The 24,137-nt window shown below is 48.9% G+C and overlaps 3 protein-coding genes across 5 annotated transcripts; 1 reads left to right on the top strand and 2 right to left on the bottom strand.

The window, feature by feature from the left end:
- Positions 1–1,138: 1,138 nt before the first annotated feature.
- On the top strand, positions 1,139–13,721 carry AAAS (aladin WD repeat nucleoporin). Of its 3 annotated transcripts, none has more exons than XM_030322717.1 (16): positions 1,139–1,370; positions 2,024–2,151; positions 4,793–4,848; positions 5,142–5,233; positions 5,422–5,468; positions 5,727–5,825; positions 6,139–6,282; positions 11,384–11,504; positions 11,848–11,972; positions 12,163–12,223; positions 12,343–12,433; positions 12,637–12,730; positions 12,813–12,880; positions 13,022–13,103; positions 13,216–13,300; positions 13,419–13,721. In XM_030322717.1, exons 1-16 carry the CDS (start codon positions 1,248–1,250, stop codon positions 13,641–13,643), a joined length of 1,641 nt encoding a protein of 546 aa, XP_030178577.1. In that variant the 5' UTR covers positions 1,139–1,247; the 3' UTR covers positions 13,644–13,721. The 3 variants fall into 3 exon arrangements, with proteins under 3 accessions (XP_030178577.1, XP_030178579.1, XP_030178580.1); XM_030322719.1 differs by having other exon boundaries at positions 1,230–1,318; XM_030322720.1 differs by lacking the exon at positions 1,139–1,370 and adding an exon at positions 1,416–1,500.
- A 200-nt stretch (positions 13,722–13,921) lies between these two features.
- Positions 13,922–20,343, bottom strand: MYG1 (MYG1 exonuclease). The gene is made up of 7 exons (XM_030322722.1): positions 20,106–20,343; positions 19,895–20,007; positions 16,752–16,911; positions 14,855–15,007; positions 14,594–14,716; positions 14,298–14,479; positions 13,922–14,142 (listed from the first exon to the last, which is right to left on the bottom strand). The coding sequence occupies exons 1-7, from the start codon at positions 20,322–20,324 to the stop codon at positions 13,947–13,949; spliced, it is 1,146 nt and encodes a 381-aa protein (XP_030178582.1). The 5' UTR covers positions 20,325–20,343; the 3' UTR covers positions 13,922–13,946.
- Positions 20,344–20,598: 255 nt separating this feature from the next.
- Positions 20,599–23,706, bottom strand: PFDN5 (prefoldin subunit 5). Its single transcript, XM_030322723.1, has 6 exons — positions 23,602–23,706; positions 23,297–23,399; positions 22,982–23,013; positions 21,785–21,859; positions 21,563–21,668; positions 20,599–20,803 (listed from the first exon to the last, which is right to left on the bottom strand). The coding sequence occupies exons 1-6, from the start codon at positions 23,671–23,673 to the stop codon at positions 20,727–20,729; spliced, it is 465 nt and encodes a 154-aa protein (XP_030178583.1). The 5' UTR covers positions 23,674–23,706; the 3' UTR covers positions 20,599–20,726.
- Positions 23,707–24,137: the final 431 nt, after the last annotated feature.

The following is a 24,137-nucleotide window of genomic DNA, read 5'->3' as shown; positions in this document are numbered from 1 at the left end:
GAAGACAGTGCAAAAGTGAGGAAGCTGAGGCTCAAAGAATTCAAAGACTTTTCCAAAGTCACACAGCTGCAAGAAGAGCTCCAATTCTGCATTCTAGCTCCATCCTTTGGAATTAGAATAAAACCAATCTCACTTTTATTCTTTTTAAAAAAGATTTTATTTATTTACTTATTAAATTAAAAAAATGTTTATTTATTTGAGAGAGAGAGAGAGAGAGAGAGAGAGAGGCAGAGTATGAGCGAGGGAGGGGCAGAGGGAGACACAGAATCCAAAGCAGGCTCCAGGCTCTGAGTTGTCAGCACAGAGCCGTAGGTGGGTCTCCAACTCACCAACCGTGAGATCATGACCTGAGCTGAAGTGGGACATTTAACCCACTGGGCCACCCAGGCGTCCCAAGATTTTATTTTTTAAGTAAACTCTACACCCGACTTGGGGCCCGAGCTCGCTACCCCAAGGTCGAGTCTCATGCTCCACCAAATGAGCCAGCCAGGCGCCCCTATCTCAATTTTTAGGATGCCTGGTTTTGATATTTTTAGGTCCAATCTCTCTGTGCCTCACTTTCCTCTTGGTGACAGAACAGTACCCACCTCATGGGGTTGTTGTAAAGATTACACAAGCACCTCACTATGTAATACGTGCTCAGGAAAGGTCACGGTTTTCTAATTGTTCTCACTCCGCCCTCCACGCCTAACCCTGGGGACCGGAGGTTTCGGACCTCTCCCTCTCCCTCCCAAGGTCTCCCCTGACTTTACTCCTCCCTCAGCTTTCTGGCCAGCTGCCCCAGACAGTCCGCATTTTCTTCTGGATGATCCACAGTCCTGGGAGAGTTTAATTAGATACTTCCCTGAACGTGGCTTATTTAGGGCTTTCCGAGCGCTGAGAGGGGGAGTGGGAAACTGTGTCGTGGAGTCTGCAACTGGGAAAAACAGCAGTCTCGCATAAAACAAACTAACAAACACGCACACACAAAACCCGCTCCGACCGTTAACTAGGGGTTGGCCCCGCGACACACCCGCGCCGCTCTCCCTCCCGCCGCCAGGCGGCGCGCCAGGAAGCTCTGGAAGTCGGCCCCGGACTGCGCACGCGTTCGTGTTCTGCCTTACTCTTCCCCTCACTTCCGCTGAATTTTGCATCGCTGTTTGTCCCAGACGGCGACCCGTACGGATCCGAATCTAGCCCGGGAACTAAGAGTTAGAGGAGCGGGATCCGCGAGTTTACCGATTCCGGACGGCCTCGCGACCGGCAAGATGTGCTCCCTGGGATTGTTCCCTCCGCCGCCGCCTAGGGGTCAAGTCACCCTCTACGAGCACAATAACGAGTTGGTGACAGGCAATAGCTATGAGAGTCCGCCTCCTGACTTCCGGGGCCAGGTGGCCGGGGCGAGGAGGGAAGGGACCTACAGACATGGGGGCGGGGCACGGGGCACGGGGAACCGGAGGCAGCGTAGCGGGGACTGGGTAGCTGTCCTCAGTCCGGCGAACTGGAAACCGCCTGGCCCAGGTTTGAGAATAGAAGGGCTGGAATGTATTTTAGGGCTGGGATTGGAGAGTGAGGGATGTCGAGGAGCTGTGGGGGCAGGCCTAGAGAGGATGGAGAGAATGAGGGAGAACTTAGGGGATGTGAGGGTGCAGGAGAACTACCGAAAAGTTCGGTAGTTGTCTACGCTGCGGAGGCACAACCTGGAGCGTTTTTTTACCCACAGCGTTCCTAGGGAGGAAAAGGGAGAGAAACTGACACTTACTGAGCATTTGCTACTTACGAAAGAGGCTCTGAGTCAGATGTGCTTCACAGATATTATAAGATTTAATAATCACAGCAATCCTATGAAATACTCTAGTTTTCCAGATAAGGGAGCTAAGCTCAGTTTCCTTTTCCCACCAGGGTTACATGTATGGGAATGGGAAACAGGTGTTTGGAGCCTCTTACTCTTAGCCCAGCCATGGTTTGGAGATTGACCGGGAGTTCAGCAAAGATCCGGGGGAGAGACTGACTCATTATTACACCACTTATTTCTGGCCTATAGTGGATCAATCTTCCTGTTCTGAACCTGACTAAGGATCCCCTGAAGACCCCTGGGAGGCTGGACCATGGCACAAGAACTGCCTTCATCCACCACCGGGAGCAGGTGTGGAAGAGATGCATCAACATATGGTGAGAGGTGGCATAGGGTCTCCTGGGCGGTGGTCTGCAGATCCTGAAGAAGATGGGGTCACCGTCCCTCTGCCTTGGGCTGCCAAGCTCTCTCTAGGTTAGGGCTGGATATCATCCATCATAACAAATTAGCTGCCCTTACTGAGAAACCTAAGTCAGCAGTAGTTCATTTCATCTCCAGTGACTTGCCTTGCTTTCTGATTTGATTAAGTGAGTCTGCTCCCTGCCCCCTCTTCACATCATTACCACTTTCTGAGCTTTTGTCTGAAGCTTAGGTATAGGTATTATGTTGCAGTGAATAAATAATCTCCTATTTAGGTCATTCATTTGGTGCATCTCCCTGTCTGGATTCAGTTCCTGGCTGTATCACTTTTTAGGTGTGTGATGTTGGGCAAGTTACTTAATCACTTGGTCCCTCTCTTTCCTCATCTGTAAAGTGGAACCTATCTTACAAGGTTGTAGTGACAATGAAATGAATTAATGGATGTAAAGCACTTAGAGAACAGTGCCTGGCCCACACACATTAATCCCTTCAAGGGTTAGTTATTATCACTGTCATGTGTAGGATAAATTCCTACAAATCCAATAGGTGGGTTCAAAGGGAGTGTTCCTTTGTGCTCTCACGAGCAGCTGCTGCTTCTCCCCGCTTTTTTCTGTGCCCCCTCTTCTTGATGTCCCTTAAATATTGGTGTCCTGGGCTGGACCTAAAATTGATACTTCATACCGGGTGTTGACTTGTCTGCCAAACCCCCTCAGTTGGCTCTAACACAGGCTTCAGACACTCGGCATGTTCAAAGCCGATCTCTTCATTTCCTTTTCCAAACCTTCTTCTACCTTGTGTTTCTTGCCTCAGGGAATGACCTTACTGCTCATTCAGGAGCAAGTGGGTCGAATGTAGGCTCTGGGGCAGACAGACAGGTTGAATCCTGATGCTACTGCTTCCTACCTAGGTCACTGTGACCATATTAATTTTTCAGGCTTCTGTTCTCTCATCTAAAAATGCAGATGTTAACAGTACCGATTTTGTAGGGTTGTGATGGTGGCTGAATTAGATAATGCGTGTGAAGCATCTCGCCCAGCCCCCGGCATACTGTAAGCAGTATTAGCTGCTATAAGTATTACATAGGTGTTTCCTTTGCTATTACTCTTACTAATGTCTATAAGCCTTCACATTCTGTTCATTTTACTTCTTCAGCCTCTCAAATCTGTCTGCTTTTCTCCAACCTTATTGGTTCAGAGCACTTTGGCCTTTTTTCCAGATTTGTGAAATAGCCTCTTACCCCATCTCCTTCTCTCCGTTTTTGTCCCCTTCTAATTTGTAGCCGGACTGATCTTTCTTTCTTTTTTTTTTTTTTATGTTTATTTTTGAGAGAGAGACAGAGAGAGAAAGACAGAGAATGAGTGGGGGAGGGGCAGAGGGAGAGAGGGAGGCACAGAATCTGAAGCAGGCTCCGGCTCTGAGCTGTCAGCACAGAGCCCGACACGGGGCTCCAACCCATAAGCTGTGAGATCATGACCTGAGCCAGCGTCGGATGCTCAACCGACTGAACCACTCAGGTGCCCCAGATTGATCTTTCTAAAATGCCAATGTGATCAGTTGATTTCTCTGTTTAAAATCCTTCCATCGTGGGGAGCCTGGCTGGCTCGGTTGGTAGAGCATGACTCTTGATCTCAGGGTTGTGAGTTCGAGCCTATGTTGTGTGTGGAGATTACTTTAAAAAAAAAATCTTTTCTTGGTTTTCCATTCGCTGGCTTAGGGCAAGTCTTGATCCCTCGATCTGCTTACAAGGCCCTGAAAGACCTCTGAGTCTTAGTTGTCTTGTTGGTAAAATGAGCAGAATGCCATTTAGATGAATGTGATAATTAAATGAAAGGATTATATATAAAGTGCCTAGCACATACTTGGCACTCATTAAGATGTGAGTGCATGTTTTTTTTTTTTTTTAAAGATTTTATTAAAAAAAAATTTTTTAGGGGCGCCTCGGTGGCTCATCTGGTTGAGCGTCCAACTTCGGCTCAGGTCATGATCTCATGTCTCGTGAGTTCAAGCCCCACGTCGGGCTCTGTGCTGACAGCTCAGAGCCTGGAGTCTGCTTTGGATTCTGTGTCCCTCTCTTGCTGTCCCCCTTCCTTGCTTATGCTCTGTCTCTCTCTCTCTCTCTCTCTCTCTCTCTCTTTCTCTCTCAAGAAGAATAAATAAAACATTAAAAAAATTAAAAAAAATTTTTTTTAATGTTTATTTATTTTTAACAGAGAGAAAGGGAGAGAGTGCAAATGCACAAGTGGGGGAGGGGCAGAGAGAGAGGGAGACAGGTTCCAAAGCTGCCCCCACACGGACAGCAGAGAGCCTGATGTGAGGCTTGAAGCCATGAACCACTAGGTCATGACCTGAGCTGAAGTCAGATGCTTAACCAGCTGAGCCACCCAGGCCCTCTTAAGATTTCATTTTTAAGTAATTTCTACACACGATGCGGGTCCCGAACTTACAGCCGAGAGATCAAGAGTCACACACTCCACTCACTGAGCCAGCCAGGTGCCCCTGAGTGCTCTTATTTTTAATGCATGTTTATTGAATGAATATAACTTGTGGAGGGAGATTGAAGGCATCAGAATAATCTGACTCACAGCTTTCTCTCACCAGGCGTGATATGGGCCTTTTTGGGGTGCTGAATGAAATTGCGAACTCGGAGGAAGAGGGTAAGTGTTTTCCCCTCCAGCCTTCTCTAGTTCTATGGTTGGCATCTCCCCTCCATATTTTTCTTAACTTCTCCCAGCCCATTTCCCTTTAGCCCTGTTTTTCCTGCCGCATTGCTGTGCCCGTGCCATCTTTTCTCGCCTCTGCCTACCTCACATCCCCCAGAGTGGGTACCCCAAGCATTTGCTGGGCGGAAGGACCTGGGGGATGCTCGTCCTTGCTCATCCTTCATCTTAGGGTACGCATTGAGAGCCCTGTGAATGGTTTAACCAGAGCTGCTTCCTCAACCTCACAGTGTTTGAGTGGGTGAAGACGGCGTCCAGCTGGGCCCTGGCACTCTGTCGATGGGCCTCCTCCCTCCATGGGTCCCTGTTCCCCCACCTGTCCGTAAGTTTGGCTCCCCCCCAACCCCAACCACTCCAGCCATTGCTCCCTCCCTCCTGCCCCCTTCCATTTCCCATCCCTTAAGGTCAGGGTGGGGTGGGAGTCTACAGAGGGTGGGAGCAGTGCAGCTCCCATTGAGGGGATAAAATCCCTGTGTCCCAGCACCCCCTCTATCCGCTTTGTTCTTACAGCTCAAGAGTGAAGATCTGATTGCCGAATTTGCCCAAGTCACAAACTGGTGAGTGTACGAACTCCAGGGCTTTTGCGGGAAGGAAGTCCTGAACCTTGGAACTTCTCTGAGGGAGAGGGTAGTCAAAGCAGAGACCCCTCCCACTGCTTTCCTGACTGTTACCCACATTCTCCTTCCTCCTCCTTCCTGACAAAAGAAATGAAAAGGGAAAAACAATACTGCCCTCCCGGGAAAGGGAATCTGAGCCTCTGGGCTGGGGGACGGGAAGGTGCAGGTTCCCCTTCCTCATGCTCACTCTTGGGCCAGGTCCAGCTGCTGCCTGCGAGTCTTTGCGTGGCACCCCCACACCAACAAGTTTGCGGTGGCCCTGCTAGATGACTCAGTCCGCGTGTATAATGCCAGCAGGTATGTGGCGGGCCCCGACTCTGCAGTCTCCATGTCCATGCGTCATCTCCCTATCCCCGCTAGCCTTGGTTCCAGGGGTCCTGTAGTTCCTGGGCCTGGTCCACAGGACCCCTTCCAGAATCGTGTCAGGGAGGCTCTACAGCTAGACACGTCCTATTTCCGGGTCTAATCTTTATCCTAGCCTTCTGTCTCACAAAACCCCTAGGCTCTGTGTGATCAGCTTTCTTCTCTTGGCTTTCCCTCCTCAGCTGAACTCCGGTCCCCTGAGCTATAGTGTCCCTGCTCTGACTCAGCTCCTTAATCTTCCCCACAGCACTATAGTCCCCTCCCTGAAGCACCGGCTGCAGCGAAATGTGGCGGCTCTGGCCTGGAAGCCCCTCAGTGCCTCTGTCTTGGCTGTGGCCTGCCAGACCTGCATTCTCATCTGGACCCTGGACCCCACCTCTTTGTCTACCCGGTGAGTCCCAACAGCCTCTGTCTTACCTTGGCCTGAGGGTTGCGGCCAGGCCAGTGGTGGTGGGTGTTGAGGTCTGGAAGAAGTTCTTTGTCTTCACAGTGCTTCGCAGGGCTGTGGGAGAAGCAGACCTAAGGTCAGCGTCAAGGTGCTGAGAATGCCATAATCTAGAGAAAGGGACGGAACTAGGAACTTCAGGAATTGTGGGGAGTGTGTATCCATGGATCGTGGAGTGGAAAGACTTCTTTTTCAGAGGACTGTCTGATGTAGGGTTTAAAGGAAGTGGGGGAGGGAATTAATGTAGACAGAAGTTGAAATCAAGGAAATTTGAAGAAGAGTACCCACGAGAACTAAGTAAATATAAAACCAGAAACTGATTCTTTGAATTATGAATAAAGAAAGAAAACTTTTTGGCCAGCCTTATCAGGGTAAAAGAAAACATCAAAGTATAGTATTTTCAAAGTGGGAAAGAAGAGATAACAGCAGACATGGAAGAAAATAAAAGAACTGTTAGAGAATATCATATACAAGTTTAGACCAACCAATGAAAATCTAAAGGAAATATTTGATTCTCTAGCAAAATTTAACCAAAGTGGATTGTGTAAGAAATTAAAACAGATGAGTTCTACCACTAAAAAAAAAAATGCCAGGCTACGGGGCTCCTGGGTGGCTCAGTCCGTTGAGTGTCTGACTTTGGCTTAGGTCATGATCTCATGGTTAGTGGGTTTGAGCACCGCGTTGGGCTCTGTGCTGACAGCCTGGAGCCTGCTTCAGATCTGTGTCTCCCTCTCTCTGCCCCTTCCCTCGCTCATGCTCTGTCTCTCTTTCTCTCTGTCAAAAAGAAATCAACGTTAAAAAAAATGCCAGGCAATTTTGCCAATGAGATGGCATTATGAGAGTTCTATGATAATTTGGATGTTGTTTGTTTATTTTTAAAGTAGGCTCCATGCCCAACATAGGGCTTGAACTTTGAGATTGGGCGTGACCGTGAGATTGAGTCTCATGCTCTACTGACCAAGCCAGCCAGGCACCTTTCCATATTTTTTGAATTAGATCAGATCATCGAAAAATTTGGAAAGCCTCCTGATTTTTTTCCCTTTTAATAAACTTTATTTTGGTATAATTTTAGATGTTTAGAAAAGTTGCAGATAGTACAGAGTCATGGTACACCTGTCACCCAGTTTCCCCCATTGTTAACATCTTACGTTACCATGTTACCTTTGTCAAAACTAAGAAACTGATGTTTGTACATGACTAGCTAAGCTCTGACTTTCTTCAGATTTTACCAGTTTTTCCATTGATGTCCTCTTTCTATCCCAGAATTCATCCTGATTTATTTTTATGAAGCTAAATCCTAAAATTTAAACCTGACAATAAGTAGTATAAGAAAGATATTTGAGCATAGATTCAAAAATCCTAAATAGGGCTGCCTGGGTGGCTCAGTCAGCTGTGTCTGACTTTGGCTCAGGTCATAATCTCACAGTTCGTGAGGTTGAGCCCCACTTTGCTGAAAGCTCAGAGCCTGGCGTCTACTTCAGATTCTGTGTCTCCCTCTCTCTCTCTGCCCCTCCCCTGCTCACACTCTCTTTTTCTCAAAAATGAATAAACATTTAAAAAAAATATTAAAAATCCTAAAGGAAATATTAGCAAATAGAGTCCAAAAGCATATTTATTTATGTATTTTTTAAGTTTATTAATTTATTTTGAGAGAGTGTGTGCACATGAGTGGGAGAGGGGTGGGGGGGGGGAGAGGCCCCAGCAGACTCCACCCTGCCAGAGCAGAGCCTGATGTGGGGCTCGAACTCACCAACCGCAAGATGATGACCTGAGCCAAGACCAAGAGTCAAGTGCTTAACCAACTGAGCCACCCAGGTGCCCCCAAAAGCATATTAAAAAAAATCTTAACCATGTAGAATTTTTCAGAAATTAAAGACTATTCATCGTTAGGAAATCTATTAATATGATTTATTGCACTAGCAAGTTAAAGGAGAAAAATATTTATGTCCATAAATGCTCTTCTTAAAAAGCAGACATTCCAGGTGAAAACAGAAAGTAAAATAGGAATACAAAGAGATGACCTAACATAAAAATTTACTTAGGAGGGAAAAAAAAAAGTATTTACTCAGAATCAGTAGCTCTCGTGTTAGACAGTGAAGTAGGAAATATTAAAGGTATTTTCTCCAGTAATGTCAAGATAAAGACAGTTACCATTATCACTGTTATTTTTCTTTTCTTTTTTATTTTTTTAAAGATTTTATTTTTTGGAGGTGCCTGGGTGGCTCAGTTGGTTAAGTGTGTGACGCTTGATTTCGGCTCAGGTCATGATCTTGCAGTTCGTGGATTCAAGCCCTGTGTTGGGCTCTTCACTGACAGCACTGAACCTGCTTGGGATTCTCTCTCTCCCTCTCTCTCAAAATAAAGAAACATTAAAAAAAAAAAAAACAACAAACATTAAAAAAGATTTAATTCTTTGAAGTAATCTCTGCACCCAAACTGGGACTGAAACTCACAACCTGAAGATCAAGAATCGCACATTCTACGAACTGAGCCAGCCAGGCGCCCCTCATTGTCACCATTGTTAATCAACATTGTTTTTGGAGATTCTAGTGTGTGCATTAAAACAAAAAAAAATGTGATGTCTTGAAAACGAAGGGAAAATTATTATTCTTTGAAGGTAGGATTTCATATCTAGATAAAACAAGAGACTCAACTAAAAAAACTGTTTGATCTAATACACCTAAATGTAGTAAGGTGACTGGATCCAAGAAACCAAAAACTTAATAGTTTTCTTTTATACCTATAAAAATTATTGAGAAATTGAAGGAGAAAAAATATTCTATTTACAGTATATACACTTACTGAATCGCTAAGAATAAATTATTAAATGTATTTAATCTACCAGACATCTGAAGAAAGTTGTGGAAGAAACTTGAACTAGAGCTGACTAAATGGGGAGACATACTATATGCCCAGATAGGAAAGTGTAATCACAAAAATACCAAATTAAGTGGACTTGCAACCAGAATTCTTCTGGCTTTTGTTTTTCTGAACTGGGCAAAATGATATTCAGAATTTTTATTAAAGAATAAATCTGGAAGAATCACCAAGAAAAGTTTGCAAAGAAAGAATATTGAGGGGAGACTTGCCCTACCCAGTATTAAAATATTTTATGAAGTTACAGTAATGGAAAGTTACCACTGTCTGGATAAACAAACCAGATCAGTATAACTGAATAACGGAACAGATCTAAGAATATATGAAAATTGAATATATGATAAATTTGGCTTATTATAATAAAGAAGTTTAGTGTGTGTGTGTGTGTGTGTGTGTGTGTGTGTGTGTGTGTTTTAGTAGTTTAGTAGTGTTGGGATAACTGGCTATATCCTTTTGGGAAATCATAAAGGTAGTCTTTGCTTTATACTTTATCTACAAGTAAATTCCAAGCAGACTAAAAAACTAAACATAGAAATAAGGGACTAGAAGAAAATACAGAATATTTCTTATTCAGAATGATATTATTAAAATTAAAATGTTTGATAATATCTAGTACTAGCAAGACCAGGAAAGTGGATACTTTTTTTTTCTCGTGAGAAGACTATATTGTACAAACTTTTCACGAAATAATTTGTTGGTGTATTTATATTTATTTAGTTAATTTTTGAGAGAGACAGAGTGAGCAGGGGAGGGGAGAGAGAATCCCAGGCAGGCTCCACACTCTCAGCAAGGAGCCTGATTTCACAAACTGTGAGATCATGACCTGAGCTGAAACCCAGAGTTGGACACTTAATTGACTAAGCCACCCAGGCGCCCCTATTTTTTAAAAAGTGCCAGCTTTTTTTACCCCCAAATTCTGAACTCATAGTAATGTGAGTATATAAGGATATCGATACAGAGAATTTTTTTGCCGCATTGTTTGTAATAAAACATCACGGGGGTGCCTGGGTGGCTCAGTTGATTAAACGTCCGACTTCAGCTCTGGTCATGATCTCACGGTTCGTGAGATTGAGCCCTGTGTCAGTCTCTGTGCTGACGGCATGGAGCTTGGGATTCTCTCTCTCCCTCTCTCTGCCCCTCCCCTGGTCACGTGTGCGCTCTCTTTCAAAATAAATAAAGAAACTTAAAAAAAACCTACGTCGTAAACAATTGTGAAATCTCCATTGGTGGAGGCATGAGTGAATGAATTACAGTTTATCTGTTCAGGGGAACAGAGACAGTGGAGCCACTGAAAAGAATGAGATGGATCTCTGTGAACGGACCTGAAAAGATAACTGACTTATTGTAAAGTTCAAGAATAAGTTGTGTTCTATGATGTAGGATCTCACTGGCACTAGAGGTAGTTACAGTTTGGTGGAAAAGGAAGAGGATGGCATTGATTCAGGTCACAGCCTGCACCCGCCAGGCCAAGTATGTGGTTCTGGATGTACAGAGCTGACGAAGTCACAGCCTCATGGTGGAGGATGACCTCACATGCAGCACCTTTGTGACAAGCAGAAAATAATGCGGGAGCACAGACAGGAAGACTAATTCTGACAAGGAAAGACAGAAAGACAGGGTTTGCAGCATGGGATGAGTTCTGGGGAGCAGCAGCAGATATTTCTGGAAGAGAACTTGGAACCCTGAAGTAGAGTCATAGATGATCCCAGGCCCCAGGCCGGGCGATGCGGTGGGGAGAGGGCTCTGGTCTGGGGCAGAGCACGGCCTCTCCCCTGCTCAGCACCATCCAGCTTTGCTGGTCAGTTCTTGTCTCCTGGAGGCCCACGATACAAGCTTCCTCTCTTTCATGCACTTTCATCCATGGACCTCATGGTGACGACTCTGCCCTTCCTTCCTTCCTTCCTTCCTTCCTTCCTTCCTTCCTTCCTTCCCTCCCTCCCTCCCTCCCTCCCTCCCTCCCTCCCTCCCTCCCTCCCTCCTTCCTTCCTTCCTTCCTTCCTTCCTTCCTTCCTTCCTTCCTTTTTTCTTTCACTTCCCTGACCCTTATTCATGTCTTCTAACTTGGATTTGAGGGGCCATTGGGTTTGGAAGTTTTAGTGGAAGGCAAGGAAGTAGAGTCGGGGGCGTTCCTTTTGTCGCCTTCTGACTTGATACCGTTTCCCCTCGGCAGACCCTCTTCTGGCTGTGCACAAGTGCTCTCTCACCCTGGGCACACACCTGTCACCAGCTTGGCCTGGGCACCCAGTGGGGGACGACTGCTCTCAGCTTCACCTGTGGATGCTGCTATCCTGGTGAGTGGTCCCCACCCATCCTTTGGCCATTTGAGCCCCCTCAGACGTGAGGCAAGAGCATTCTTCTCTGGTCGTGGAAAATATCCTGGGGGCTCCACTGACAGCGTGGAGCCTGCTTGGGATTCTCTCTCCTTTTCTCTCTGCACCCTCCCCTGCTTGCTCTCTGTCTCAAAATAAATAAAGTTCTGCTTGCTATCCCTGTACGTATAAACCTATTCTCCTGTTTTAACAGCCCCTCTCTTGCTTCCTCCCCTTTCTGTGTCTTTCTACCTAGAAGAAGGGCAGCCCCCGTGACAGGTTGGGGATGCTGGAGTTCCCTCTCACTCCTGCCCCTTCTGCCTAGGTATGGGATGTCTCAACGGAGACCTGTGTTCCCCTTCCCTGGTTTCGTGGCGGTGGGGTTACCAATCTGTTCTGGTCTCCAGATGGCAGCAAAGTTCTGGCTACCACTCCTTCAGCTGTCTTTCGGTGAGTGGAAGGAGAGCAGGGGAAGGGGTAAGGACAGGAATGACCCAGAAAAAGGCACTTGGCTCCTGGAACTTCCAGCAGGAAGTTCTGTGACCATTCTCTGACCTGGCCCTGAGACCGGCAGAGGGAGGGAAGTACAAGTTTTGGAACCTAGAGGTCCTAAGCTGTGACCTGACTCTTTCTGGTGCAGAGTCTGGGAGGCCCAGATGTGGACGTGCGAGAGGTGGCCTACTCTGTCAGGGCGGTGTCAGGTAAGAGGCGACTGTGATTCAGAGAGCCGGGGAGCAGGTGGGCCCCAGATTGTCCCAGCTTGTCTCCCTTTGTCCCCCTACAGACCAGTGTTCCTCTACCTTTTGTTCCTTGACCCCAGACTGGCTGCTGGAGCCCAGATGGAAACCGACTGCTGTTCACTGTATTGGGGGAACCACTCATTTACTCCTTGTCATTCCCAGAACGTTGCGGTGAGTCAGGGGAAATGGCTCTGGATGCAGAGTATCTGGGGCAGTCAGAGGAAGGCAAGAACCCCCTGGAATATGCTACTCTGGAGGATAAAGGGAAGTAAAACTTGGGAGACTTGAGAGGTGTTGATGCTTACAATAGGTGGGAGGCAGGGGACCAGTGAGAGGCCCTTTCCTGTACTCCAGAGCCTCTGCCCTTCTTGCAGGGGAGGGAAAGGGGCGCGTTGGAGGTGCAAAGTCAGCCACCATTGTGGCGGATCTGTCTGAGACAACAGTACAGACACCAGATGGAGAGGAAAGGTGAGCTGATTGGTGAGGGAGGGGCAGTCAAAAGGTGGAGGGGCTATGCTGAGCCCTCCCAACCTACTGTTCTGACCCATAGACTTGGGGGAGAGGCTCACTCCATGGTCTGGGACCCCAGTGGGGAACGTCTGGCTGTGCTCATGAAAGGTAAGAGTTGGGGAGGAAGGACTTTGTTCGGCTACAGCCATCTTCCATTAATGGAGGGTGTCCATGTCCTGGCTGCAGGTCTCTGCCCTGTCCCTGGATTCTGCCTATAGGGGGCCTTCCTGTCACATCCATTTCTTACAGGAAATCCACGCGTCCAGGATGGTAAACCAGTCATCCTCCTTTTTCGCACTCGAAACAGCCCTGTGTTTGAGCTGCTTCCTTGGTAAGTGCCAGGTAGGCCCATCAGGTCTGGACTCCCCACCAGCTTTCCCACACCGAACCCACATCCTACTCCACTGCCCAGCTCCAGATGCCTGCTCACCTTCTCCCCCTAGTGGCGTTATCCAGGGGGAGCCAGGGGCCCAGGCACAGCTCATCGCTTTCCATCCTTCCTTCAACAAAGGGGCTCTGCTCAGTGTGGTGAGTAGGCCAGGCTACTGGGCTCTTCGGGAGTGGGGTGGAAGAACCCGGGCTTTGGCTGCTGTGTGGCCTTCTTTGGGCCTAGGCTCTGATAGACTTTTTTTGTCCCTCTCTGCAGTGCTGGTCCACAGGCCGAATTGCCCACATCCCTCTGTACTTTGTCAATGCCCAGTTTCCACGTTTCAGCCCAGTGTTTGGCCGAACCCAGGAGCCCCCAGCTGGGGGCGGAGGCTCTATTCATGATCTGCCCCTCTTTACTGAGACATCCCCAATCTCTGCTCCATGGGACCCTCTCCCTGGGCCACCGCCTGCCCAGCCCCACTCCCCTCACTCCCACTTCTAATAATAATAATAATAATAATAATAATAATAATAAATTCCCTTCTTTGTTTTCCACTCAGTTATGAGACTTTTTTCCAGAGAGTTGCGCTGGGGTTTAGTGAAGAAAAGAAGGTGTGGACTTCGGGTTAAGATGGCTGTGTCACTTTTCATGAAATGGGTCAGATTATTTAACTTTAGGAACTGGGTGGTTTTCAAATGCTTTGGAAAGCAAAGCTGAGAAAGTACCTACCATGGCAGGTTCCCAAAAGGGTGCAGGGCAATAATGGGGCAAGGACTTGATCAATATGAGACAGATGGCATTTTATTAGGGTAGGGGATTTGTGGGACTCATCGGCACTGGGCGCTGGGCCAGGGTGGCACGGGCCATGCTCAAGGCACCCTCTCGGGTGTGGTGCCCACCAATGAAGCCGCTGGTGTGGACAAAGATGCAGCCAGGAATCCCACTGACCTGGTCCAGGGCCTCATCCCGAAGTCCCCGCCATGGCTCTGGCAGGGGCAGCCTACAAGTGAGCAGAAAGAGGAAGTTGGTGGGACCAAATGGAGGCCTTGAGGAAGAGAGAGAGGGAGCACAGAAGAGGCCAAGGTTAGTGGCTCCCTCTGATAAAGGGCTGAAACAGACCTGAAGGTCTGCAGGGCGGTCCTCTAAGGGCCTTACCGGCTCTGGAATGAGTGGGGCTCCTTGGGCACACACTGTACCCGCCACTGTCCAGCCTGGTCAGTGTAGATAACAAAGGCGATGGTCACCGGAGGGGACAGCCCAGATTCCAGGTGGTAGAGGTGCTCCTTCCAGGGGCATCCACCTTTGGCCAGTTCTACTATCTCCCCACTTGGGTCCACCTGAAAGGGAGGCATGGTTGGAAGGTTCAGGATGAAAGTGGGAGCCCCTGCCGACCGGCAGCCTACCAGCAGTCACCAATTCGTGAACCACAGTGCCTCCTCCCAGGCCTGTACCTGGAATCGCTGGGCCAGGGCCTCTTCCACCAAGGCCCGGGCTGGCAGCCAGCTGTGCTGGTAGAAGCCCACTCTCTGCAGAAACTCCTCTCGAACTAGATCCATTGCACGCTTGAAACCGGCCTGGGAATCGTGGGAATCAGAACCATGGTGCCGGCCCCAACTTTTGACTTTGCTAAGACTGGAAGAGGCAACCACTCTCATTTCCTCCCCCGAAGCACTTACGTGCCTCACAGTCCCTTCCCCTGGGGCTCTCCTTACCTCGGTGTCTTGGTTGGGCTGGTTCCAGGTAGGATTAAGCCGAGCAACCCGGGCGCTCAGTGTGGTGGTCAGCACATATCTAGGCTCTCCCTCCTCCCACTGGGAGATCCCATTGTCCACTGCATCCACCTCCTCCACGAAGTTCTCGTACATCTAAGGCAGCAGCGGGAGAAATGCTCTTGAGGGTACCTACCACTTGCATACAGTGGTCTAGGTTTCAAAGTATGTGCACACACACTCTTTCATTGAATCTTCACGACAGTCCCGTGAAGCCTCTCGGCATTCATTGGACGAGGAAAGGGGGAACTGGGGAGTTCAGCGGCTTAAGGTCAAGCTAACAGTGCTGGGGCTGGAATTCTGATCACCCGACTTCTAATCCAGCACTCCCTCCGCTACTGTGCGGAGCCTGAGTCAAGGCCAGTGTGTGTGGGGTGGGGGCTGCTGACTTCAGAACAAGTTCCATGAGGGGCTCTGTGGAAGTGGATGGATCTCTGGCTGAGAGTGGACAAAGCCGAGAGTGGGTGCGTCTCCAGGGAGGCCGAAAGGGCTCTTCAGTGACCTGGTGAATGAGGTACAGAGGGGTCTGGCCAAACACAAGTCAGGTAGAGAGACAGCTGGAGGAGACACAAGCTGGGATGTGGTCCCAGGGAAGCCCAGAATGTGCCATGTGCTGTACCTCTTGAGCCTGCAGAAATGGCAGGGCAGGGCCTCAAGAGCCTGGGGGGTAGAAATGATATGCGATATCAATGCTTAAAGCAAAACTGCCCGACACACAGGCCTACAATATCAATATGTCTGCGGTTTGCAGAAAAGTGCTGTTCTTGGAGAGAGCCGATAAACTCCTCTGTGCCCAGCACCTCTTGGTCTGGACCCCAACATGATGCTCAGTTAAAACTTGGTACAACCTCCTTTAATTGCTTAGAAACTCCTCAGCAAAAGGGAAAGCAGACTCCAGCAGTCTAAAAACCTTAGTATTCCAAAAGCTCCAGTTCAACCATTTATATTTCTTCACTCCTTTGGATCATACTCCTCCTGTGTCACAGGGGCAGATGACAGGCAAGCGGAGACAGAAATGAACTCAATGGCCTCTGCAACGACCAGAGCTGACTAAATCTGAAGTTTGACTTATGTTTTTAAATGTATTTATTTCGAGAGAGGGAGTGCACATGCACGAGTAGGGGACGGGCAGAGGGGAAGAGAATCCCAGGCAGGCTCCAAGCTCAGCACAGAACTCGACTCAGCGTTGAATCTCATGAACCGTGAGATCATGACCTGAGCCAAAATCAAGAGTATGCCGCCCACCCGACTAAGCCACCCAGGCACTCCTGAAGTTTGACTTGTGAGCTTCATAGGAGTGGGGTCAAGTAGGTGTCCTCAGAATCCCTGTTTGATGTAACACGTGTGCCAGGGTGAGTGGCCCCATCCCCTCCCCGCAGCAGGAACGTGTTGAGCTGCTTGCAGGGGTTGCTGATGGAACCTGCAGAAGTTTTCGTAATCAAAACCCTTCCCAGCTGAGCTTCCCAATCCGTGCGTCCGAGATCTGCCCCCGACCCCCCTTCAGGGCAGCCAGAACCTCTAAGCCTTAATGCTTCCAAACGTAAGCAGCCACCTCTATTACCAAGTTGTTAATGCATGTCAGGTCAAGAAAAGGACCAGGAAATGCTGCTTTACAGTTTTCAAAGCCCTTCTCCAAACACCACCTCATCCACTTCTCACAACCGCCCCATGACAGAGATGAGAGAGACTGACCGTCTCCTTGTGAGAAGATGAGCTTGAGGGAGAGGGTGCTGGGCTAGCTCTGGGCCAGGAATCCTGACCTGAGGCCCAGTCCTGCGTGAGGCCCACTCCCAGCCGGTGGAGATGCATATATGGGTCATCTCTGTCCTCGGGTCCCCACCTTGTCATAGATGGTGCCCACCATGCTGTCCTCTTCGTTAGTGCCCAGCAACTGGGCCAGCAGCTTGTGTCCGAAGTGCAGATAGATGAGTCCCGCACTGCTCAGCTTGGTCTGCCACGGCTTCCCAGGAGACAGGGAGCTCATGGTCTCTGTGAAAGATCTGAGGAGCACAGGGAGGTGGGGCTGAGGCAGAGCTGCCCCAGGAAACCCACAGTGTGTGTGTGCATGTGCACACACGAGTGGGTGAGGACACTGGAGAATAGTCAGGAGTTGGGAGGAGGAAGCCCAGCTGTGAAGGCTTCAGCTTTTCCTTGGGGTTCTACATGGAGGTCAGCTTGGAGTCCCCATTCATACACGCATTCAACAATGGATTATTGAATGCTTACTACATGCCAGGCTTTGTGTTTTAGACGTTAGGGATTACAAAAAAACAAACAAACAAAAAAACCTAAGACAACGTCCCTGCCTTCAAGTTCATCTATTAAAGGTAGACAAGCGGGGCGCCTGGGTGGCTCAGTCGGTTAAGTGGCCGACTTCGGCTCAGGTCATGATCTCGCAGACTGTGAGTTTGAGCCCCGCGTCGGGCTCTGTGCTGACAGCTCAGAGCCTGGAGCCTATTTCAGATTCTGTGTCTCCCTCTTTCTGACCCTCCCTCGTTCATGCTCTATCTCAAAAATAAATAAACGTTAAAAATAATTAAAAAAAAAGAAAAGGTAGACAAGCACACAAACGACCAAGTGAATGCTCTAGCTAGGTTATAAACAACGATAAGGAGGGAAGGGGGAGGGAGTGTGTTCAGGCCAAAAGATGAATCAGTAGGTGTCGCCAGCCAGACAAAGAGTGAAGGAGAAAAGGCGTTCCAGGCAGATGGAACAACGTGTACGATGGCTGAGAGATCTTTTCATGGAACTGCAAGAAAGGCAAGCTTGGGATGCGAGGAGTGCCAAAAAATAAAGCTGGAAGGGTCAGCAGGAGCCAAATCAGGGCAGGCCCTGTCCGCTGTATTTTGGAGCTTGGACTTGATGTATATGTAGTGGGGAGCCACTGAGACACTTTAGTGGATAAGTGCCTGTTAGAGCACTGTGCTGGCTGGCATACAAAAAAAAAAAAAAAAAAAAAAAAAAAAAAAAAATATATATATATATATATATATATATATATATATGCATGCAAGATTACCTGCAGCGGTGTAGGTAAGTGAGGAAGGCAGAAATTTGAATTCTCAGTGGCACAGAGAATAGGGAAAAGGTAGGGCAGTTCTCAGGGAAACAGAAACCAACCACAGCTGTAATTTCTAACTACCAGTCCATCATAATCCCCTAGGGAGCTCATTTTTTGTTTTAGTGTTATTATTAGTAAGTACAAAAATATTTATAAAATGTCCATAAGGTATAAAGACTAACATAGTAACTCCCTCAGGTAAAAGTTCAAAAAGAAGCAAAACTAAATTGTTGATGGAAAACAGACATGTGCTGAACTACACGGGAGATCAAGGGCAAGATGGACACAAAATTAAGGATACTGCTTACTTCTGGGGACACAGGGGGATGGGACAGGGAAGAAGTACTTGGCACAGATGCAAAGGTAATGTTAATGTTCTAGTTCTTAGATTGGGAGATTGGTTCTTAGGTGTTCATTACAGGTTTTATATTCCGAAAACGTACATTCTTTCATGTATCAAATGCTGCATAATTTTAAAAAAAGTATATAAAATCATGAGAAAAAAGGAAATTAGTCAATACTGTAAAATGTCCCAAAGAGGTCAACTGAAGTGAGACCTTCAGCCAGCAACCTGAGTTTGGTGGTGAGGTCACCGGTGCCCTTTCCATGAGCACTGCCAGTGGAGAGATTGGGAGAGGACCAGCTAAATGAATGAATGGAATGAACTGGAAGGGAGGTGGAGCCAGGGTCCCCTCTTCTTTTGAAGACAGGCTTTGAAGGGAGGGGAGGAGATGAGGCTATAAATAGAGGGTTCCCACACCACATCATTTATGAACGTAATATGTACACTTGGGAAGGAAGCGAGGGAGAGAAATACTTAAAGAGAATTAAAATAATGGGGCGCCTGGGTGGCTCAGTCGGTTAAGCGTCCGACTTCGGCTCAGGTCACGATTTCACGGTCTGCGAGTTCGAGCCCCGCGCCGGGCTCTGGGCTGATGGCTCGGAGCCTGGAGCCTGCTTCCGATTCTGTGTCTCCCTCTCTCTCTCTCTGCCCCTCCCCCGTTCATGCTCTCTCTCTCTCTCTCTCTCTGTCTCAAAAATAAACGTTAAAAAAAATTAAAAAAAAAAAGAATTAAAATAAAACATCCTCATAATCTCTCGGAGATCACCACTTTCAACAGTGTGGTGTATATGAAGGAGGGTTTTGTTTTTCGGTTACTCCTTTGATTTCCAGGCGGGAGAGGGGAGGGGTGGGCAAAAAGCAGCAGAAGGGCTGGGGTTCTGGAGAATGGCGGTGTGAGACCCCAGAGTTATAAGTAATAACATCTGGAAAGGGGCGAAGAGAAGGGAATGAGTTTCCTGAACAGGACGGAGGGAGCTGAGGGCTGAGGATGCCTGGGAGTGGGAATCTGAGGGTGTGCCCGCAGAGGCTCAATTTCCTTGGAAAAGTGGGAGAGCTTTTCCCGGGGGAGCTGGAGGAGGCAGGGCCTTGAGGAGAGGGGAAAAGGGCTGGAACGGTCCTGCGGACGATGTGCTGGCCTCGGAAAAGAAAGACTTCCCAGTGGAAGAGTATAAACGAAGCGGAAGACCACACACGTCTGAGCGGCCACCAACCACCGCCACCGCGTGGGCCCAGCTGTCTGAAGAGGCACGGACACGTGAAAGGACGACACTGGGCTGGGGTGCTGACGGGGGCGAGGACGGCGCCAGTGGGAGGAAAGCCTGGCTGAGCGGAGGAAGGCGGCCGGTCGCGAGGGGCCAGAGGCCGGCCCGGGAGCCAGGGGAGGCCCGAAGCAGGATGGACGGGTGCAGAGCGGGCGGAGGGCTGGCGGGCTGCCGTCCCGCGGGACTAGGGGGTTGGCTTTCAAGGATGAGGCGGTCCCCTTCGCTGACGCGGGCCAGACCACCGCGGCGGACGGCTGCCTCGGAGCGGAGGAGAGCCGAAGTCAAAGGAGTTCAAGAAATGGTATCTGGGAGCTCACCTCTGGTGATGGTCATATCGGTGTCTCTGCGGGTCGTACTCGCCACCCACGTCTACCACGATGTCACAGGCGGCCAGTTTTTCGGGGTCCCGGGTCCGCACGATCTCTGCGTCCTGCAGGGAACACAGGAGGTGAGGGGGCGGCCGGGGTCGCGAGGGAGGAGGGGCGCACGGGCGCGGCCCGCCCCGGAAGCACGTTCGGCCGACCGTACCCGGTACTCGGGCAGGAGGCGCAGCAAGGCGCACGCCAGGGCCTCATCACAGTGGAAAGTGCCGTTGTGCGTCCCGATCCGGGGCGGTGCCATGCGGCTGCCGCGGGGTCGCTTGGACGGCGGGACGGACTCCAGGCTGAGCGTCCGGGGCCCGGCCCGGGAGGGTGGCGGCCGCAGCAGCAGCAGAGGCAGAAGACCACGCAGGGAGCGGTGACCCATGCAGCCTCCCCCCCGTGGGGAGGCGGGCCGCCGACCCGGAAGAGGAAGAGCCCGCTCAGTTCCATTTCCGCTGGACGGTTCCCATGGCAACCGTCCGCAAAGACCAGGTCCGCTGGGTACTTCTCCCCAACTCCCCGAGAGGCTCAGGGTGGAGCCTCCGAGATAAGCACCGCCCCATCCCTAGAGAGCAGGCTCTAGGGAGGGGCACAGCGTCTCGACCACCGCCCTCCGGTCTCACCACTAGTCCTTTGCTTAATGCAAGAAAAGACCAACATTCTGCCCAGCTGGCACATTTATTAGCATGAATAAGACCCTTCCCTTCCTTGACCCCAGGAAGCCACGCCCACAAAGTCCCAGGCTCCTTGAAGCAGGGTCCCTCTGTCCCATTTCTGATACAAGCTCTCAGGCCTTGGCAGTAGCCTGAGTTGCCCCCAGGGCTGTGAGCTGCTGAATCTTCTGGCTCATCATCTCCATGACAGCTGTGGAAAAAAAGAAGCGTTCAGACCCTGGTCTGGAGCTAGAGGGGAGAACCCAGAGTTCAGGAAGTGAGAAAAAAATTAAGGACAGGTGGACAACCAAGTACAGTTAATAAAACTTTTAACACAGTGATTCACTGGGGGACACACACAAATTTAGAGTCTACAATGTGTCTAAATATGATAACCACTGGGACATAAAAATGAACAAAATACAGTCCTAAATGATTCAAACATAACCAGAAAATTATACTGTGGACGAAAGTTTTGCCTTTAGAACAGTGCTTCTCAATTCTGTGTAACGGAATTACCTGGGGAGCTTTTAAACAAACACTGACCCCCAGAACTCCCCCACCCTCAGGTTGATTTAATTGGTTTGGATCGGACTCGGGCTTCCTTTTTAAACTTCCTGGGTGATTCTAATGTGTAACCAGGGTTGCAACGGCTAGTCCTTAGTTAGGGCTGTATTTCTTTCCTGTGTGTTCATTTACACATATCATTTCCCCCATTCCATCCCATTAGATAGGAACTTTTCAAGAACAAAGATATAATTTCCTTCTTCTAAAATTCTCAAGCACCCAACCCAGGAATCCACAAATAGTGAATCTTTAATGCACAGAATCTAGACAATAACACATCTAGACATCAAACAGAAAGACATGGCTTTAGTCTAGCAAAGGGGATGCCCCCAGTTCACACTGGAATCCACGTTCTTTATCATGGAGGTAGAAAGAGTGAAGAGGTGCTCCAGGCCAACCTTACCCTGTTTCATGGCATGCTTCTCCTGCAGAGCTGGCTGGATTTTCTCCATTTGCTTGGTGAGGAAGTCTATCTTCCTCTTGAAAAAGTCCTTGGCATCCTCAGCTGTCTGCAAGGCCAGAGGTAAATGAAGGGCTAAGAGGGGACCCCATGCTGCACTCTAGCTCATCCCCTAAACTTCCTTTCCCTGATCAGAGAGGCATCCACGTGGTTACTTCCACTCACCTTTTCTACATAGTAGCCTGTTCCCACATCGATGAGGACATGTTCCACATCATGTAGCTTCCCCGGGACATACATCTGAGAAGTAAGGATTAAGGGAAAACTAGCCCAACAGGAGTCATGATTCCCTGTCAGCTAACCTGCTTGGCCTTTTCTAAAAAGCTACAAGGCACAAGGACTGAAGGATCTGGAGGCCTTAGAACTATACCTATACACTCCAGATGGGGAGGGACAGAGAACTCGGTGCCTTATGGAGAAAGGACATATGCTGGGCCTCTGGCCCTCCCATTCTCCAAGCAGTTCTTATAATTCTTCCCACTAGCCCCTCCAGAAGGACTACATACAGTGTTTTCCTACTGCTGTGGAGTAGTAAAAGTGAAAAGCCAGTCTCAGGGCACCTGGGTGGTTCAGTCAGTTAAAGGTCCAACTTCCACTCAGGTTTTGATCTCACCGTTCATGGGTTCGAGCCCCTGCGTCAGACTCTGTGCTGACAGCTCAAACCTGGAGCCTGCTTTGGATTCTGTTTCCTTCTCTCTCTCTACCCCTCCCCTGTTCAGACTCTCTCTCACTCTCAAAAATAAAAAAAATAAAACATTAAAAAAAAAATAGCCAGACCACTTTCCCTCAACAGCCCCAATCACAAAATCACTAGCTAATTCCCGACGGACTTAATGCTAAGTGGCCAATCCCTATGACACTACTTCTGTTGTTTTCTTTTCAGCCTGTCAGTTCTCAGCTTCCAGGTGCCCTACTGTCACAACTCACTCATTCAAGTAAAACAATCCAGATTTCTTAGTAACAACAGTTTGGAAATAGCCACTGTTAAACCAAAATTGAGGATTCACACACAGAGCCGACCCCCTTGTTTCTATATCCTATCCTTCTATCGTTTATGTCTTCTAAGTTATTAGTCAAAGTGTAAACACACCTGTTTTGTCTTCATATTAGAGGATATTCTCAAACAGCAAAGGGAAATAATCACACCTCAATTCTACATATGACTTTGTGCTCACAAAGCATTAGCTGGATATTGGCCCCAGGCTAGGAGAGGTATAAAGTGTGTATAATAAGAGTGTTCTCAGAATCATGGGGACACTCTGCAGTAATCAAAACTAATCCCACCTTTTTTTTTTTTCCTCGAGAGAGACAGGTGAGAGAGAAAAAGAGACAGCAGGGTAGCAGTTTCTGTCGAAAGGATACAGAACTCGTCAGTGGGACGAGTAATTCTTTCCCTGTGAAAGCAATTAAGACAAACAAGCAGGGAAGGTTAAGACGTTAAAGGGAGTTCCAATACGGCACAGCACAGAGATAGTAAGAAACAGGGACAACAGGAGTAGAGGAATGTCCTGTACATTTCAATTCTAGGCAGGCAACATGCAAAGGGCTCACGTAGCGGCATACAATACGTAGTGGATTGCTTTCTCTTCTCAGGTAAGGACAACTGGATTAGAAGGCGGGGCGAGAGTAGCCGGCTCACCACATCCCCCATGTCGCCTTCACGCGCCTACCCCATACCCTCGTTGTTCTTGTTCAGCACGTTCAGACAGTCCTTGGCTTCCACATACTTGGTCTGTACCACCTTGAGCTGGGCAATGGACGTGGACAAGAACTCCACTTCCTAGGGAGGACGGGAGACAGGGTCAGTCTGGGAGCTGGAGAAAGAGGGGAAGCACTGCCGGAGAGGGGGCTCATCCTGGGATGGTGTGGGGGTTTCGCAGGGGAAGGCAAGCATTCCAAAGGGGGGAGGAATGGGGGCGAGGGAGTACGCGTGGGCAAAAGTGGTGTGAGGCGGGAAAGGGGTGTCAGCCGCCCGTCCTCACCTGGTCCAGCTGGTTCTTGAGCATCTCTAGCTGTGGCAGGTTCAGCTCGGTGATGTTAACTGACTGCGCCATGTTGGGAAGGAGGACTAACGAAACGGAAGCCGCCTCGGCGAGCAACGCTCTAGCCGCCCTCTGCGCATCTCGATGGATGCGCCTGGAGGCCTCGCTGCGCCGAACATCTCTATGATCCTCCATCCCGGAAGAGAAAGAAGGGCTGGAGTCTTTAACTTGAATTGTAGAGCGGCTCGTGATTTTCACAAAACCTCGCCCGCCTGGCATAGCAAAGTTGTAGCAAACAGGCTTCCTACGCTCAAGGAACTTATAAAAATCTTAAAAATATCCAGTTCATAACAATATTGCAAAGCAATGTATGCTACTCCACGTGGGTCGTATAAACATAGTGAATGACAGGCAAGCAAGAAACCTGGGAAGTTCGCGGGTCAATAGCATCGCAAACGCGGTGCTTTGGGATCACCAAGAGTCTGGTGATGGAGAGAATAAGGAGACACGTTATCAACCAATAAGTACAGTACAAG

This window comes from Lynx canadensis, chromosome B4 (genome assembly GCF_007474595.2).
Source record: "Lynx canadensis isolate LIC74 chromosome B4, mLynCan4.pri.v2, whole genome shotgun sequence".
Classification (NCBI taxonomy): domain Eukaryota; kingdom Metazoa; phylum Chordata; class Mammalia; order Carnivora; family Felidae; genus Lynx; species Lynx canadensis.
This window is presented reverse-complemented; position numbering and strand designations above follow the sequence as displayed.